The 19,234-nt window shown below is 47.5% G+C and overlaps 1 protein-coding gene across 1 annotated transcript; it reads right to left on the reverse strand.

Moving 5' to 3' along the window:
• Positions 1-461: 461 nt before the first annotated feature.
• On the reverse strand, positions 462-9,937 carry LOC130480567 (zinc finger protein 345-like). The gene is made up of 8 exons (XM_056853195.1): positions 9,844-9,937; positions 8,798-8,868; positions 8,461-8,587; positions 4,489-4,659; positions 2,593-3,819; positions 2,365-2,426; positions 1,268-1,370; positions 462-802 (listed from the first exon to the last, which is right to left on the reverse strand). The coding sequence occupies exons 1-8, from the start codon at positions 9,935-9,937 to the stop codon at positions 462-464; spliced, it is 2,196 nt and encodes a 731-aa protein (XP_056709173.1).
• Between the last annotated feature and the right edge of the window lie 9,297 nt (positions 9,938-19,234).

Here is a 19,234-nt window from a genome sequence, read left to right on the forward strand (position 1 = left end):
TCCACTATTTTACTGGCAAGTCTCTGGAATTCATCTGCGAATCCCCGGACCGGAGAGGAGCCCTGCCTGAGTTGTAACAGTTCTGCTTTGGCACGTTCCCCCATGAAGGGGTCCTCAAACCGTCTCCGCAAAGCAAACATGAAGTTGTTAAGGGATCGAATGGATCGGGACCTGGTGTCAAATTGGAGAACCATCCAGTAGCTGCTTTCCCTGTCTATAAGGAGGCTACGAAACGAACTCGGCTGTCCTCAGTGGGGAAGTATTGTCCTTGTTCTCTCATGTAATTGTCCACATGATGTAGGAAACAGGGCAGAGTATCGAGTGAACCATCGTAGGTCATCTTCAGCCGAGGCTGCTTCCACTGCACGGGTATGGGTTGTCCCAGTTGCACAGGTGCCCAGGAATCGGCATAACCAGTGCTCCAGGGGTCGGCAGTTGCCCCGGGAGTGGCTGTTGCGGCGCTAACGGGGCTGGCACCACCGGAGCCCCGGGGTCGGGTAGAGCTGGTGGAGGTGGCTGAGCTGGTACCCCTGGGCCAGGAGAACTGGTTGCGCAGGAATTGGTTGGGCCGGAGTCGTCAGTGCTTGTTGTAAGCGGTCATTTTCTCGGAACAAAAGTTCCATTTGGTCCTTGAGACGGTTTATACGGTCGTTCAAGTCCCGGTTTTGGTTCCGCAAGAGGTGTACTTCGTCCCTAGGACCACCCGTACGACGGGCTTGGCTGACCCGAAGACCAGTGGCCCAGTGGGAACCGTCCCCATACAAGTCTTCCTCGTCAGAGTAATCAGAGTCCTGTAGATGTTCTGCAAGGCGCCGTGCACGTTGTGTGGTGCAAGACGGAGCAAAGACCAGAGAAAACGTTGGCCCCAACGAGGGACCAGTTCTCGAGGTGTCTTTGGGACGTACATCCACTCGCGCCCGTTCGGCGGCCAACCGCTATTCCCTTTCCCGCTCGGCCTGAGCTTTGGCCGCCACTTCCGTTGCTGTCTTTTGGTCAGCGAGAGTCTGGGCAGCTTCGAGCTTCAAAGCGGCGGCGGTGGTAACGATCGGCAGGAGCTCCTGCTCCAGAAGGGCGAGGAGCGGAGTTGATTCCCCGCCCAGTAGGGTTGGACCTGGACTGCTAGTGCGGGTACCCCAGCCCCAAAGGTTGGAGTCAACAACTGTGTTAGATCAGCTACCGTGGTATCGGGAGGTAGGCCCACAAACAGTAACGCCGTTTGGATAGCAACCCGTTGTGCCTCCGCTTGACATTCAGCCGAATCTGGCACCTGTGGAACACACTCCGGCGATGCTCCCGCCACGGCTGGGGATACGTCGGGTCGGATTGGGGACGCTGCCAAAGGTCACTGTTGAGCCTCCTGCAAAGTCAACCTCGCCAACAAGCGAGTTAAGGTGACCAGGTCGTCCTGGGCAGCATGTACTTCATCCAGAAGCCCGTCCAGGATCAAAAGTTCGTGGTAGGCGTCTCGATCCAAGTCCTCAGAGGTCCAAGGTTGTACAGCGGCTAGTGACTGCCACTGGCCCCGAATAAGTTCCACTAGGCGATTGATTTCTGCATCAGTCCGTATTGCTTCCAGTAGCACATCCCGCAGGAGAGTAGGATCGTCAGGACAAGTCGACGTCCCCAGCAGCAGGGCCCAGTGGTCCAAGTCCACCAGGATTCCACAAAGGGGGCTTGGAGCTATGAATAGGCGAGCCCTCCCGGGCTCCAGCCAGGCCTGACACCTGTGTGGATTCTTTGATATTTTTGAAGATTCCTACTGTCATTGAATCTCTTTCCGCAGACTGAGCATTCAAAAGATTTATCCCCTGTGTGGATTCTTTGATATTTTGAAGATGGCATCTTCGACTGAATCTCTTTCCACACTCTGAGAATTCAAAAGGTTTCTCCCCTGTGTGGATTCTTTGATGCATTTGAAGACTGCTACTGACATTGAATCTCTTTCCACACACTCAGCATTCAAAAGGTTTCTCCCGTGTGGATTCTTTGATGTTTTTGAAGATTCCTGCTGTCATTGAATCTCTTTCCACACTCTGAGCATTCAAAAGGTTTCTCCCCTGTGTGGATTCTTTGATGTTTTTGAAGACTGCTACTGACACTGAATCTCTTTCCACACTCTGAGCATTCAAAAGGTTTCTCCCGTGTGGATTCTTCGATGTTTTTGAAGACTGCCACTTTGACTGAATCTCTTTCCACACTCTGAGCATTCAAAAGGTTTCTCTCCTGTGTGGATTCTTTGATGTGTTTGAAGATTGCCACTTTGACTGAATCTCTTTCCACAAACTGAGCATTTAAAAGGTTTCTCCCCTGTGTGGATTCCTTGATGTATTCGAAGATGGCCACTTTGACTGAATTTCTTTCCACACTCTGAGCATTCAAAGGGTTTCTCCCCTGTGTGGATTCTTTGATGTTTTTGAAGATTGCAACTTTGACGGAATCTCTTTCCACACACTGAGCATTCAAAAGATTTCTCCCCTGTGTGGATTCTTTGATGTGTTTGAAGGCTGCTACTGTCATTGAATCTCTTTCCACACTCTGAGCATTTAAAAGGTTTCTCCCCTGTGTGGATTCTTTGATGTGTTTGAAGAGTGCCACTTCGACTGAATCTCTTTCCACACTCTGAGCATTTAAAAGGTTTCTCCCCTGTGTGGATTCTTTGATGTGTTTGAAGACTGCTACTGTCATTGAATCTCTTACCACACTCTGAGCATTTAAAGGATTTCTCCCCTGTGTGGATTCTTTGATGTTTTTGAAGATGACCACTTTGACTGAATCTCTTTCCACAAACTGAGCATTCAAAAGGTTTCTCTCCTGTGTGGATTCTTTGATGTGTTTGAAGATTGCTACTGATATTGAATCTCTTTCCGCAGTCTGAGCATTCAAAAGGTTTCTCCCCTGTGTGGATTCTTTGATGTGTTTGAAGAGTGCAACTTTGACTGAATCTCTTTCTGCAGTCTGAGCATTCAAAAGATTTCTCCCCTGTGTGGATGCTTTGATGTTTTTGAAGGCTGCTACTGTCATTGAATCTCTTTCCACACTCTGAGCATTCAAAAGGTTTCTCCTCTGTGTGGATTCTTTTATGTGTTTGAAGGGTGCCACTTCGACTGAATCTCTTTCCACACTCTGAGCATTTAAAAGGTTTCTCCCCTGTGTGGATTCTTTGATGATTTTGAAGACTGCTAATGTCATTGAATCTCTTACCACACTCTGAGCATTTAAACGGTTTCTCCCCTGTGTGGATTCTTTGATGTTTTTGAAGATTGCTACTGATATTGAATCTCTTTCCGCAGTCTGAGCATTCAAAAGGTTTCTCCCCTGTGTGGATTCTTTGATGTGTTTGAAGAGTGCCACTTCGACTGAATCTCTTTCCACACTCTGAGCATTCAAAAGGTTTCTCCCCTGTGTGGATTCTTTGATGTTTTTGAAGACTGCCACTTTGACTGAATTTCTTTTCACAATCTGAGCATTCAAAAGGTTTCTCCCCTGTATGGATTCTTTGATGTATTTGAAGATGGCCACTTCGACTGAATCTCTTTCCGCAGTCTGAGCATTCAAAAGATTTCTCCCCTGTGTGGATTCTTTTATGTGTTTCAAGGCTGCCACTTTGACTGAATCTCTTTCCACACTCTGAGCATTCAAAAGGTTTCTCCCCTGTGTGGATTATTTGATGTTTTTGAAGTGTGCCACTTCGACTGAATCTCTTTCCGCAGTCTGAGCATTCAAAAGATTTCTCCCCTGTGTGGATTCTTTTATGTGTTTCAAGGTTGCCACTTTGACTGAATCTCTTTCCACACTCTGAGCATTCAAAAGGTTTCTCCCCTGCGTGGATTCTTTCATGTCTTTGAAGACTGCTACTGTCATTGAATCTCTTTCCATACACTGAGCATTCAAAAGTTTTCTCCCCTGTGTGGGGATGTCTTTGAAGATGGCCACTTCGAATGAATCTCTTTCCACACACCGTTTGGATTCTTTGACGTGTTTTAAGACTGCCACTGTGACTGAATCTCTTTTCATGCTCTGAGCTGTCAATAGGCTTCCCCCCTGTGTGGGTTCTTTGGTGCACAAGAAGCTGTGATCTGCATATGAAGTACTTCCAACACCGCAAGCATTTATGTGCCTCCGTTATACTATGTTTTGGGAAAATGGCCTTACTCCTTCTTCCTTGAGAGAACGTCCATCCACTACCAATGCAGATCAAGGACTTCTGTCCTGAATGAATCCTTTGGTGTTGAATAGGATCTGAGTGAGTTCTTTGATGTGAAGTAAGGGCTGATTCCCAATTGAAGGTCATTCTGCGTTCCATGCAAGCATATGGTTTAACTCCTGAGGGGATTTGCCTTTTGGAACTAACATTCATGTTCCTACGGAAGGTCTTTCTAAAGGCCATATTTTCACTTTCATGTTCCCTGGAGCGGATTCTCCAGTTGGCACGGAAGTCTTTATTCCTTCTTGTTTTGGTTGACCTTTCTTCTTGGACTGGGATTTCACGGAAGCCTCCTCCTTCGGACAGAATAGGCTTATCCCTCCTCTTGGCTGTGCGGCTTTCCTCCTGCCTCTGTGGTCCATCTCCATCCTTGACGTTTCCTTTGGCGTTTTCATTCTTGGCTTTTTCCAAAGAGAACCCTTGGAATCCCCCAACTGTCTCCTCTACTTGAGCTTCTGGAATAAAGAAAGAGGCCCAGTCAGCACATATGAAAGAATCCAAGCCACCTATCAGGCACTGCCCACTAATGGGTGGCATTTTTTCTCAGACCTTCCCTCCTCCCCTAAATGGGCCATCGGACACATTCCCAGCCAGAACTCCTCAGGTAGCAGCTTTTATAATCTGCCTATCCACCCCCTCCCGAAACTCCCTGTATGTACCTTAAGGTGGAAACGTGGCAAAGAAACATTCTCCCAATGGTCACATTTGACTTGTGCATTCTTTTGAGTCTGGCCCCTTCCAACTTTATGATTCTGGTACTGATGATTAAATAGAAGAGATGTTTTGATACCTCTCTTTACTCTAGCCTAAAGAGTCTCAAAGCACCTTACAAATCACATTCCTCGCCTCTCCCAACAACAGGCATCTAGTGAGGTAGGTGGGGTTGAGAGAATTCTGAGAGAACTTTGGCTGGCCCAAGATCACCCAGCAGGCTTCATGTGGAGCAGCAGGGAAACAAACCTCTTTCGCCAGACTAGACTCCCACATTCTTAACCACAGCACTACTCCCCTACTCTTAACCACTACACCACACTGGTTGTCCACAAGAAGTTAGAGAGAGAGATTATTCTTATATGGGGGAGGAAAAGATATCCAAGGAAGAAGAAACTTTTTTCTGGAAGAATGGAAATCTGGTCACGATTAATGCTAACAATGCCAACCAGTGTCACCGGAACGAATTCATTCCAGAACTCAGGTAGAGAGAATGATGGTAACCCCACCTGTGGGGAGACAACTGTGTTATAATGGTTGAGAAATACGGATGGGACCCCTTCTAGTTTTCATGAGGGCCTCTCAGTACCACATCGGCCTCAGTCCAGGACACCCTCTCTGGCTTGGGTGATGACCACAACACTGGCCTCAATTTCCCCTGGGCCTGTCTGGCCGCTTGGGTCATTCTACCCAGCCACGCTATATATTACTTTTGCTGTCTCTCCACCACCTCAAGGCCTCCAGAAGGGAGCAAGTAGCGGGGCAAGCCTCAAAACAACGTATTGCTGTTCAATATTTTGATTCATGCATCATCCCAATGACACAATCGTAATCGCACCAATTTGCACCATTGTCACCTATGAATGTTCCTGTCGAGGGTCAGTCAGGATGACGGTGAGGACTCATCAGAGGAAGAGGGGCCCTGTGTAGCCAACCCAGAGCCAACAGAAGGTGGCCAGCAAGGGACTGAGGCTCAATCAAATCAAATGTATTAATACGGTCAACTGACCAATCACATGCCAGCACAACAAAATGTCCAGACTCAATAGTTGTGCACCACGGAATCACAAACTGCCCATACGAATAAAGGTTTAAGATCAATACAAACAACCCCTCATTCAATTATCACCTTGAAATTTATAAAATTGTAAAATATTTTAATGATCATTCTCTAATAAAGTTCTGCATATTTTAATAGCAACAGCACAGAACTTGGCAGTTTGGAGCACGAGCTGAGGAACTTCTCCTAATAGGAGCTCCTTTGCCAAAAGCTCAACTGACTCTTCAGGGAGTTTACCAAGCAAGGGGAAAATAGGCTTTGTTCTAACTTCGCAGCAGAATGAGCAAAATATCGCTGCATGGTTTCAATGTCCCCTATCCTACATGGACAAAACCTCTCTGGTCTAGGGATCTTCTTCTATTTCCCTTCCAAAACAGCTGATGGTAGGGCCTGACATCTGGCAAGGGTAAAGGCCTTCCTGTAATTAATAGGTTCAAGATGAGAAAAATAAGCTGCAGGTAAAATCAAGTATCTAGATTTATCCGGGGCTAGGGTTCCAAGGTATGTCTGGCATTCAATGTCTTCCACCCTTTGCTTCAAGTAACTTGATGCTTGGTCTAGGCCCATGGCTAACAGGGTAGGTGGAGAAAGGCCCAGGCAGGCCATTTTATTAAGGATCGTCTTTAGCCATGTTAACTGGAACTTTTCCTGTAGAAGCAGGGGAAGTAGACCTTGAGGGTTAAGGTTTAATTTAAGCCAAAGAATAATGGAAGCAATACAAACCCTTGCCTCCACCCTCACATCAAAGAATCCACACAGGGGAGAACCGCGACACACCCTCACCAGTCCTGCCTCCAGTCTAGCAGTAGCATTTGATACGCAACGAGGCAACTGGAGGGCTGCTCTCAAAAATTTAGATTGAACCCACTCCAATGGGACAAAGGTAGATGAAGGCAGCCCAAGTATAGTCCCATATGTCAGTTGTGCCAGTGTTTTCGCTTGGTAAAGCTTAAGAGTGGTTGGAAGGTCATGCCCTCCCTTAGTTCTTGAAAATTTAATGATTTTTAAGGCAGTTTTGCCCTTTCTCTGCAGTGTAATTGCTGTGAGCTTTTCTAGAACTAGAGGCTTGTAAGACTACTACTAAGTATTTAAACTTGAGTACCTGGTCTATTTTGTGGCCATTAATGCTCCATTTTCGTACTTTAGGGCGCTCTCACCAAAGGCCATAACTTTTGTCTTTGAGTAATTAATGTCCAATTGTTCAATGGAACAATATTACAATATTACAATTACAATAGCCTCTGCATGGCTCTTTTAAGGCCCACCGGGGTCCTGTATTGCAGGACCGTGTCATCAGCATGGAGTAAGACAGAGATATCACGATGGGCTAGCTTTGGAGGATGTAAAGCTGGGTCTTTTAAGTTGCTAACTGCATTGTTGATGTAGTAATTAAATAGCTTAGGTGACAGAATGCAGCCCTGCTTCACTCCTTGGTAGGTGTTTACAACTCTTGAAAGATGCCCTTGTCTGCTGCATCTGACCTGAAGGGTGGTGTTATCATACAGAATACGGATCAAGTATAGAAGCAATAGAGTCAAATGCTGCTTTAAGGTCTATAAAGGCTGTGAACAAAGCGATTGGACCCTTGGAAGAGTATTTTTTCAATTAAATGCTGTAAAATCAGGCAGTGGTCTAAAGTAGACCTGCTCTCTCTAAAGTCAGCTTGTTCGTTGACAATAATGTTCTCTTGATCTAGCCAGCTGGTAAATTTGTCGAGAAGGTGCTTGGCATACAATTTACTAATAATGCTGAGGAGACTAATACGCCTGTAGTTGGCTCGATTGTCCTCCTTTCCTTTCTAAAAAAAAACGGCACCACAATCGCCCTGCCCCGGTCCTTTGGCATATGTCCAGTCCTATCTATATAGGTGAAAAACGAGGCCAAGAAAGGAACCCACCAGTCTTTGTTGTTCTTCAAAGGTTTGGGTGGGATAAAATCAGCACCTGGGGCTTTCCCTAGTCTAAGTTGGTCATTCTAGGGTTCAGCTTCCCTTAACTGAGGCTTAGTCATAGCCCCCTTTCAGCCCTGAGCCAGCAGACGAGTCACACCCACCCCCCAGCCCTGAGCCAGCAGACAAAGGGCAAGCAGTGGTGCCTGGCCCTTCCAGATCACCTACACTTTTGCAGGAATGTAGGAAGAGACTGCAAATGGAATTGTGAGAGAGAAGGCACAGTGCTCACCTTCAGAGCCGAAAGCAGCTGTTTGCCAATACCAGAGATGAGTTGTTGCAGGATGCTGACTGAATTAGTGGGAGCAAAGCATAAAAGGCTCTCAGAGGAATCCGTTGGGTGTGGCTGCAAGGAGTATGGCAAATGCTTGCCTGACGCCACTCTGCTGACTGAAACTCTGACGAATAGTGCCTGCTAAACCCCTGGCAACTGATCTTGGACTACAAGACCCTGACTTCTGGAACCCTTCATGCTCTCTGTTTCCAAGACGCTGCAACCTTGAAACCCAAAGCGTGGTAATCGGTACAGTTCCTTACCCAGAAAGGCCGCGCTCGCATAGTTCTCCAGCATGACTTCTTCACAAAGAGCTCTTTGGTGTGGATCCAGCAGGGCCCACTCTGCCTCGGTGAAATACACGGCCACTTCCTCAAAGGAAACGAGAGGCTGAAGGAAAAAGAGGATTGCCTCAAGCCAAGCAGAGACTGCACTCTGGAAGGGGCTGTTCTGGGAGGGTGCAGGATGGAGAGTTTAAAAGGAGTAAAAGGAGTGGCGGTCAGAGCCTCTCGCCTTGGCCCCTTACCAGCAACTGCAGGAGAAAACTCCCCCCTGAGAAAGGAGGGGGGACCCAGGCTGTGCCCCCATCTTCTACCCTACCTTGAATGGAGGTGCAGCAGCTGTTTCCATTCCTCCGCAAAAAGAATGGATCAACACTGTCTCTTCAATTCCTGCAAAGGAGAGAAAGGGGGAAGAAAGGGTATCAGTCTCCACTTTATATTCTGTTTGCTTGTGTGAATTGTGCTTTATGTAACCCCATTCCTAGGGCTGTGAAACCTTGCCCTATGTACACTCAAAAATAATTGTAACTCTTTGTAGTAAGCAGTGGGAGAGGTAGAAGAGAAGCAAAAGGAACCAAAGAGCCTTGAGGGGCTTTAAAAGTTGCTGACACATTTCAGACTCCTGTGATACTTGAAACTTCTCCTGTGAATGCTGGAGCTCAAAAACTTGAAAGTATCTGTGCTGGATCAGACCAAAGGCCTAGGCATGCTATTCTCCCAGCAGCTGGGCTGTTGCACACACCCTTGAGTCCAGGGAGGTGGGAGAAAAAAAGGGAGGAGAAAATGACATCGCCTGGCACCTCATTGTCACATCTGGCCGAGATCCTTCACGTGGCTTTAGTGCATCTGGAAACTCAGTGTAATATCAATGGGTTTTGAGAGCATCTACTGAGCCACTAATGCCACATATAGGTTTTCGGCTAGAGGCAACATCAATGTGACATCACATCTGCCCCAAACCCCTCCCCAAAGATGCCATGGATGCCAGACCACAGCCTGGCATCTCGTTCAGCATCCTATTTCCTACAGCGACCCGTCAGATGCCGCAATCAGCATGAGAACACATTCGCCCACTATTTTGAGCCCCTTAGCAACTGGTTTTCAGAGATTTGCTACCCACAACATGCAGGCTCCATTTATTCACAAGATTGAAGAGGTCATCTGTGATTTGTCTACCTTTTGTTTAGATCTACCTTGAGTCCCTCAAATGGAAAAAAGGTGGGATATGAATACTGTAATCAGTGTTAGAAATTGCCTCCGTGAATTTTTGGTTGAAGAAGCATTTTGGTTTTTTTCTGAGTAGAACTCTCTGCCCATCAAATTCACTGGATTCCCCAATCCCATCCAGGCGCAATGAGTCCTTACCGCATGAGAGGGCATTTGGGGCATGTTCCTGTGGCTGGGCTTGCTGCCCTTCCTCTGATGGAGCTCTTTCCATCTCACAGAACGTAGCTTCCATCTTGACGGATGGACCCCACCTCTGAAACAGCAGTGAGGAAGATGGATAGGCGATGAAATGGAAGACACCAAGGAATGGATCCTTCCCCACTCCCAGGCTCCATTCCTTTCAGCACACCTGGTAGGGTTTTCTTTTAACCCTGGGGAATTATCTAGAGGGATGAGAACTTCCCTAGAAGAAGTGGCTGCTGAATCAGGTTGTTAAACTTCCCGTTTGGTTGACTAACACTTGGACAAATATTAGGCAAAGAAGCTTTAGGATAAGCTCAGCCAAAAAATCACAGCAAGGTGGCCAAGCAAGCACGCAATAAAGAAAAAAAGCCTAAATAAGCACGAATGCCACAAATATATTAGTACAACAATCAGCGCAAAGTCCTGACAAACAAATGTAAACAGGTAAACGAAGCACAGCGCCCAAGCAACACATATGTAATCAATCAAAACAGTCCAAAGACTTAAAAGACATGTGGGAGTCTTCAAAAGACGAAGAAAGAACACGGAGTCTTGAAAGGACTCCAGAAAGACACTGACTCCACGGGAAGTCGTCAGAAGAACAAAGTGAGAGCCAATTAGGGCGAATAACAAAGTCAGAGCAGGGAGATAAGGATATTGCAACAAGATAAGTACACTACGGTGTTTTGGTAAAGTGACCATTTCTAATCCAATATTTTCATCAGCTGTATATCCCGTTGGCAAAGGAAATCACCTTAAATACTGTCTTACTGGGGATGAACACATGGAACACATGAAGCTGCCTTCTGCTGAATCAGACCTTTGGTCCATCAAAGTCAGTATTGTCTACTCAGACCCGAAGCGGCTCTTCGGGGTCTCAGGCAGGGGTCATTCACATCACCTACCTGCCTGGACCCTTTAACTGGAGATACCGGGGATTGAACCTGGATCCTTCTGCATGCCAAGCAGATGCTCTAACCACTGAGACATGGCCCCAGGCCAACAAACAAACACTAGAGGTTACATTTGCTTGTTAGGACTTTGAGCTGATTGTTATGCTAATATATTTGTGGCATTCGTGATTATTTAGGCTTTTTCTCTTTATCGTGTGCTTAGGATAAGGTCAGACATCGTATCTTGAATTGGAAATACCTGGTAAAAAAAGGCCTCACCTGTTCTACCTGTCTCTTCTCCTCTGCCTGACTCAGGAGGAAACCTTCAGCTAGGGCCACCGCCTGGGAACTGGTCTCCGGTCCGCATTCTCTGACCCAGCACTGCATTTCCTGGGGCAGGATGGTCAGGAACTGCTCCAAGATCACCAGATCCACGATCTGCTTCTTGGTGTGTCTCTCTGGCTTCAGCCAGTGGTTGCAAAGTCCATGGAGCTGGCTGCAAACATCTCGGGGTCCATCGGACTCACAGTAGCTGAACTGCCGGAAGCATTGGCAAATTACTTCTGAGTTCATGGATTCCTGGTCCCCGAATTCAACGCCACTCCCAACTCCGATGGGATGGGGCCCTTTCCTTGCTCTCTTGCCAGATCTGACTCCTTCCGGATCCTGCTCATCCATCTCCTTCCTCTCCTAGTGGGTCGACTCCGACTGTGAGAAGATGCCTTTACTCACTTGGCCATGGCTTCTCCTGTGGGGGTGGAGAGACAAAAAAAGAGATACCTGGTGGATCAGGACAAAAGTATTTCTCGTGGTTTGTAATAGCATATGGCTATGTTGCATACCAAGCTTTTTTAGATATGCCTGTTTGGCTCCTTGGGAACATTAACAGTTTCTGCCTGTCTAAAGATGTTACAAGCTTTCCTCTGATTACTTTGGGCCAATCTGTCCTGGGGGCTTCGGCTGGCTACTAAGATGGAATGACATCCCCCAAGATGGAATGACAGCACCCGGGACTAGCCCAAGTGTTCTGGGACTGGAATGGCAGCCCCCCCCCCCCCAAGAGTGGAATGACAGCCCCTGGGACTAGCAGAAGTGTTTTGGGACTAGATTGACAGCCCCAGGGGTGGAATACGTGGGACACAAAATGCCTCGGCTACACCGCCAGTTTTAGTTGTGGTTTTCCACGTTAAGGTGCCTAATTCTGCTGTTACTTGAACACTCAGAATACAGTTGATCATGTTCTATGTTCGGCTTCAAATTCCTTGTTGCATATTAGGAGAACATTAGAAAAGCAATGCTGGATCAGACCAAGGCCCATCAAGTCCAGCAGTGTGTTCACACAGTGGCCGACTGGGTGCCTCTAGGAAACCCACAAACAAGATGATGCAGCAGCATTCTCCTGCCTGTGTTCCAATGCACCTAATATAATAGGCACGCTCCTCTGATCCTGGAGAGAACGGAGCCTTGGATACTTACCGTGAAGGCTCCTTCTCTTCTGAGGCGAAAGGCGTCTTGAGCAATGGGTTATTTTCCTTGATCCATCCGGGGAAGGCAGGACTAAAATCAAACTTCCTGTCTTCCTGGCGGGAAAATAGCCTGGAGCAGCCCAGTTCCCGACTAACCTAGCTCATTGGACAGGAGTTACAACCGAAAACTGATAACATAGTCAACCTGAACATAACGTACAGATAATGACAACAGTACATGAGGGATAGAAAGGCGAAGAGACCCACCATCCCGTAAGCAGAATATATAACCCAACAATTCTAGATAGTATAGTTGTTACTGCTACTCTTTTTGGTATGTACCCTATGCTGAATGAAGTTTCCCTTAATGTCCGTTTCGTTCTATGGGTGGGCAAGATGCCCTTTGCCTCAGGAGAGAAGGAGCCTTCACGGTAAGTATTCAAGGCTCCGTTCTCCTCTGAGGCTCCAGGCGTCTTGAGCAATGGGACCTTCAAGAGCTCCCAAAAGGGTGGGCAAAGAAACTTCCTAGACAACCTGTTGTAACACCCTTCAGCCGAAGGATGCTTGTGCGGAAGACCATGTGTTGATTTTGTAATGCTTAATAAAAGTAGAGACCGTGGACCAGGTTGCTGCCCTACAAATCTCTTCTAGTGGAGCCTGCTTGTTAAAGGCGGCTGTGGTTGCTGCACTACGAAGGGAGTGAGCGGTTATGCCCTCCGGAACAGGCGTACCGGTGGCCTTGTAAGCCTCAACAATGCAGAGTCTGAGAGTGTAGCTGATTGCCGCTGTTGACATGCGTTTGCCCCTAGTGGGGTTGGAAATGCCTATGAACAAGTAATCCGATTCCCTGAATTCTGCTGTCCTACGGATAAATATTTTAAGCGTTCTCCTAAGATCTAGGGAATGCCAGGCGCGTTCCTTGGCGCAGGAGGGCTTTGGACAAAAGGAAGGCAAGTTGATTTCTTGAGAGGAGTGGAAGGAGGAGCTTACTTTTGGACGAAAGGTCGGATCCGGCCTTAAGACCACTTTGAACCTGTGAAAGACACAGAGACCTTCCCTGATAGACAAAGCCCTAATTTCCGAAACCCTCCTAGCAGAGGTGATGGCTACCAAGAATAGGACCTTCATACGCAGGAGTTTTAAGGGTACTGAGTCTAAAGGTTCAAATGGGGCAGATGTCAGTGCATTAAGAACTAGATTAAGGCTCCATGACGGAAATCTGTGTGAGACCGGTGGTTGGGTTTGAGACACCCCTTTCAGGAAGGCTACTATATGCTTGTGTCTGGAAGTGGAAAATCCTTCTAAGGTGGGGATTACTGTGGCAATTGCAGCTATTTGTCTCCTCAAGGTAGAGGCTGATAGTTTTAGACGTACTCCCTCTTGGAGGAACTCAAGAACCCCTTGTACGCCTGGGTTCAACGGGTCGATCTTTTTTCTCCTTGCCCAGCTTTCCAGGAGGCATTGCTTATGCGCTGAGTGCTTGGACGTCACGCCTCCATAATAGTGTCTGCGCCCTCCTGTGAGTAACCTTTATCTAAGAGGAGTCCCCGTTCAATAGCCATGCGGTTAAGCAAAACCACGCAGGGTCTGGGTGTACTAAGGGCCCCTGCCAAAGTGTTCCCCAGTGTGTTGGGATTTTCCAGGGTTCCTGCACTGACATTTGTAGAAGTGTTGCAAACCATGGTCTGTGGGGCCAGAAGGGGGCAATGAATATGACCTTGGCTCTTTCTTTCTGTATCTTTCTCAGCACCTTTGGTATTATTGGTAGAGGGGGAAAGGCATACATCAGGCCCGTGGGCCATGGAGTGGTGAGGGCGTCTGTCCCTTCCGCCTTCTGATGGAAGTAGCGGGTGAAAAATCTTGGTAGTCTGTTGTTTTCGCCTGAGGCGAATAAATCTACCTGTGGTACACCAAACTTGGAAGTAACGAGCTGAAAGACATCTAGTTCTAGAGACCACTCTCCCTCGTCTACGGTTTGGCGGCTGAGCCAGTCCGCCTGGACGTTGAGGGCTCCCTTTATGTGTTCTGCTCTGATCGAATGTAGGTGTATTTGTGCCCAGGTGAACAGTGCCACTGCTTCCAGATGTAGGGAGGATGATCTCGTCCCTCCCTGTTTGTTGATGTGTGCCTTTGTAGTGGTGTTGTCGGTCCTCACGAGGACATGATGCCCTCGGAGGGAATCGGAGAATTCCATTAGGGCTAATCTGACTGCTCTCAGCTCCAGAATATTGATGTGGAGCTTTGTCTCGTGTGGTGACCATCGCCCCTGGGCTATGCGTGTGTTGAGGGTGGCACCCCTCCAGACTGGCATCTGTGAACACCTGTAATGGCTCGTCATGGATGTACTGACTGGCTCTCTGTAGATTTGACTTGTGTCTCCACCATAGCAATCCCTGCTTTGTTTTCTGGGTAAGAGGGACAAGTTTGTCCCTTTTCCTGGCTATATCCTTTTGGAAGCACCTTAGTAGCCATATTAGAGGTCTTGAATGAAAGCGTGCCCATGGGACCACTGCTATACAAGAGATCATTAGTCCCAGGAGTCTCGCCAGCCGCATTAGGCGTGCTGATCGTGCTTTTATGACTGCGGATGTCAAGGTGATGATCTTGGAAATTCGCTCTGGGGGAAGGGATAAGGTATTTGCCTGAGAATCTATTCGGACTCCTAAGTGAATCAGGGAGCGAGAGGGTGTGAGAGAGCTCTTTTTGAAACTGATTAAGTACCCTTGCCGTTGGAGAGACTGCATTACCATGGATGTATGTTGGAGAGACTGAGGCCTGGATTGGGCACAGATCAGGATGTCTTCCAGGTACGGATGTACCTGGATTCCGTCCTGTCTGATGATCGCGACAATGGTCACGAGGATATTCGTAAAGGCCCTCAGGGCGGAAGCCAACCCGAATGGGAGGGCCCTGAATTGAAAGTGGAGCCGGCCAATTGCAAACCTGAGAGAGCGTCTGTGATGTGGATGGATAGGGACATGCAGGTACGCTTCTGTTAAATCTACTGCTGTCATAAATGTGTTTGGACATAGGGATTCCACTATAGAGCGGAGCGTCTCCATTCTGAAATGTTTGCGAATGATTCTCCTGTTTACATACTTGAGATCCAAAATGGCTCTCCAGTCCCCGTTTTTCTTCGGGACGGTGAAAAATATGGAGTAGACCCCTTGATGTCTCTCCTGCATGGGTACTTGCTCTATGGCCCTGATATGTTGGAGATGCTGAATGGCCCTGAATGTTCTGTCTCGTTTCTCCCTCTTGAGAGAAATTGGGGAGATGAATCGGTCTCGTGGTTTGGTTGAGAATTCCAGAAGGTAACCCTCTGTTATTATCCTGGAAACCCAGTTGTCGGGGTTGGAGGCCAACCACACATTCTTGAAGAATTGAAGTCTCTCCCCTATGCCCGTGAGCTGGGCGTCACTGGGTGCTGGATTTGGAGAACTTGTCTCCTTTGTCAGTTCTGTTATTGCTTTGAGGTCTTTGGAACCTGCCGCCTCTGCGGAAGGATCGAAAGTTAGTGTTCCATGATCCTCTCCTATATTCTGGTCTGCCCCTGTTAGAGGGGCGAAAGGAACGAAAGGGCTGGTAATTAACGGATCTCTGTTCCTTATGTAACTGCCGGGGCATGACATGCTTCTTATCTTTTGTCTCAATTAGTATTTTTTTTAAACTTTTCTCCGAAGAGCTTTTCCCCTTGAATAGGATATGCCATAAGGGTGGTTTTGGCCCTAAAGTCCGCTGGCCACACTCTTAACCAGAGGGCCCGTCTGATAGCAGTAACTGAGGCCATGGAGCGGGCCGTGAAAGAAACAGAGTCTAATGAGGCGTCAGCCATTAGACTGACTGCGCTTAGGACTCTCTCTAGGCCACCAATAACTCTGATATTGTCATCTGGAACCAACTGGATTAATTTCCTGACCCATAGGAAGGAGGCTCTCGCGAATATAGACATGGTAGCATTTGCCTGAATAGATAAGGCAGCAGCCTCATGGGCTTTTCTGGCTAGGGAGTCAGACTTTCTGTCAAGCTGGTCCCTCAGCGTACCCACACCATCCTCTGGTACTAGACCTGGATTTTGTAAATCAGCTACTTGAGCGTCCACGAGAGGTACTTTAAGCAATGACATAGCATGTGGTGCCAAGGAGTAAAGCTTTTTAATTGTTTTGTGGCTGATGGATTATCCCATTCCTCCCTGACCGTTCTGGAAAACAGGTAGGGAAAAGGGACTACATTGTTAGAGGCTTTCTTACGTGGGAAACATTCCTTAACCCCTTGTTTTAGTTTAGGAACGTTTTCCTCAGGGGAGGTTCATTTAATTCTAAGGCCAGGATTGCTTTGGCTAATAAGCCCTGGTAGTCTTCCCCATTGAAGAGCCTATTGGGTTGTTCATCTGAATGTGAGGACTCGTCATCGGAGTCAAATTCGCCCTCCTCTAGCTCTGGATCTGACTCAGTGGATAAGGAAGATTCCAACTGTTTAGAACGGGTTTCAGTGCCCTTGGATTTTAATGCGGCCTTGGTTGGCCATTGTGTTGGAGCAGAGGCCTGAGCCTGAACCTGGGCCGGATTCGCCTGACTCGGGCCGGGTTCTCCCCCTGAATTGTCCCTAGAACATTGAGAAAAGGAATTGGAAGGAGAGCCCACGGGAGGGGGGAAGAGGGGGACCCGCCCATGGAAAGGGGGAGGAATCCTGTATTGGTAAGCCTGGAAGGCTTGCCATTGCCTTTGCAGTGCATAATTTATCATATCATCGGTTTCCTGTTGAGTAAAATGGCGGCTTCCCGCCTCTTCAAGAGAGGGGGGGGGTACGTTACCAACTCCAGGCCGGGAGAAAGCGTCCACTGGAAACGCGGAGACAACCGCTTAACTAGTCGTGGGTGATCTCTCTGCTGCGGCTGCAGGGGAAGCAGGAGGCTTTTTTCTCCCTTTCATTTTGTGGCCGATCGCTTTTGAAGTGCCTGCAGGCTTGGAACCGCGCCTCTTCCTCCCGGTTCCATGTCTTGCCGGCGCGGTCTTTCGCTCCTTATTAGGCGCTGCCTGCTGTGACTCGGCCTCCGCGCTTGCCAGCGCGTTCTCAATCTTGTTCCCTAAGGGCTCGCTATTGCAGCCGTTGGGAGAATTAGGGAGGTTTTGTGCTGATTGTACCAGTCCTAGCTGGTAATCCTCGACAGATAACAAATCGTCCTCCCGAGGATTAATGGCGTCCGCCATCTTGGATCGCCCTCCCGATCCCCTCAGCTAACAGAAAAAACACCCAGCCGAAGGTTAGAGATACACACGGGGAAAGTTGGGAGGGTAGAGAACACAGGGGACTTAGAAAGGATAGAATTAGAAATTATAAGACAGGAAGGAAAAGAACTAAGGCTAAACTATATTGACTGAGCGCAGAGCTGCGTCAGAAACCTACTTTCCCCATACGAAGGCAGGAGGAAACTGGGCTGCTCCAGGCTATTTTCCCGCCAGGAAGACAGGAAGTTTGATTTTAGTCCTGCCTTCCCCGGATGGATCAAGGAAAATAACTCATTGCTCAAGACGCCTGGAGCCTCAGAGGAGAATAGGTATGCATCATCAATTTTAACTAGTAGCCATGAATACCCCTCTGCTCCATGAACATGTCCACTCCCCTCTTAAAGCTTTCCAAGTTGGCAGCCATCACCACATCCTGGGGCAGAGAGTTCCACAATTTAACTGCTCATTGTGTGAGGAAATATTTCCTTTTATCAGTTTTGAATCTCTCACCCTCCAGCTTCAGCAGATGACCCCACATCCTAGTATTATGAGAGCGGGAGAAAAGCTTCTCCCTGTCCACTCTCCCTGTCCCATGCATCATTTTATAGACCTCTACCCAGTCTGCCCCTTAACTGCCTTCTTTCAAGCCAAACAGCCCTAAGCGTTTTAACTGCTTCTCATAGGGCAGTTGCTCTAGTCCCCTGATCATTTTGTTTGCTCTTTTCTGCACCTTCTCAAGTTCTGCAAGATCCTTTCTTAGGTGTGGTGACCAGAACTGAACACAGGATTCCAAGTGTGGTCTCACCACAGATTTGTACAAGGGCAGTATGACATCAGCAGTGCATTTTTATCTTGTTGCTGTAAAATTATATAAAATTATTACAATTAAATACTTTTATTTCCTAGAGTGGATATTTCCTATATTTTCCTATTGCACGTTATTTTTCTGAATAGGGCATCCATGTTCTCTTGTTCCTATTGCTGTATAGTTGGGACATATTGAGAAAATGTGGCCCCAGGAGCATAAAACATATTTTCATTTTAGCTCTTGGTTTGAGAAATATAGTGATTAGCTAAAACAACTGAAATATAGTGAAACGTTGTATGTAGTATAACATAACAGCATTATTTTTAAATTTCTCAATTTGATTTTAGCCAGTCCCCCTCTACGTCTACCTAATTTTTTGTATGGGTTCTGTCACTGAAGAAGCTCAATACGTTTCGGTAATAAAACATTTTTTAATCATCTTGCTTGTTCATGATTACAGAATATTACCTAACCCCTGTCCCGTGTTGGCCATCCCAATGTCCCGTTTTTGTCTCAAGGAAGTATGGTCAGCCTATCTATCGATGCATATTGTTCGTTACACCAGCTCCCTTTGGCATTTTCTCAAGGAACCTTGCCTGTCAGCCTTCTTCCCCATAACATTCCACCCCAGGAGGGCAGAGGGTAAACAAAGCAGGGATTAGATATAAAATCTAATATAGAAGAGGATTGATTCATAATCTAATACACCATGTCCCGTATCGCCTCAACTGTCTCCCAAAGAGCAAAGGAGATGGCTGCGGTGCCTGTGATCCTGATGGGAGGGAGGGAAGGAAAGGCCTGCTGGGGCAAGGCTGCCAAGAAGCATGGGGCAAAATTCTCCTGCCCCTCCTGAACCTTGGCCCATCAGCTCCTGCCCCAGTCTAAAGTGGCTAGAAGGGCCCTTTCGTATTCATGTCTCCTGCGGGTCTTAATCCCTGGCTTTTTGCCCTT

The sequence above is a fragment of the Euleptes europaea genome, chromosome 1 (assembly GCF_029931775.1).
Source record: "Euleptes europaea isolate rEulEur1 chromosome 1, rEulEur1.hap1, whole genome shotgun sequence".
In the NCBI taxonomy this organism is placed as follows: domain Eukaryota; kingdom Metazoa; phylum Chordata; class Lepidosauria; order Squamata; family Sphaerodactylidae; genus Euleptes; species Euleptes europaea.

Bases quoted from the DNA above. Each gene is read 5' to 3' on its own strand.
- LOC130480567 (XM_056853195.1), bottom strand. From the start codon at position 9,937: ATGGAAGCTACGTTCTGTGAGATGGAAAGAGCTCCATCAGAGGAAGGG. The intron at 3,820-4,488 runs GTGAAATCCCAG...GAATCCACGCAG, and splicing joins GTCCGAAGGAGGAGGCTTCC to GGGAGAAACCTTTTGAATGC. The intron at 2,427-2,592 runs GCACTCTTCAAA...ATTCCGTCAAAG, and splicing joins AAAGAGATTCAGTCGAAGTG to TTGCAATCTTCAAAAACATC.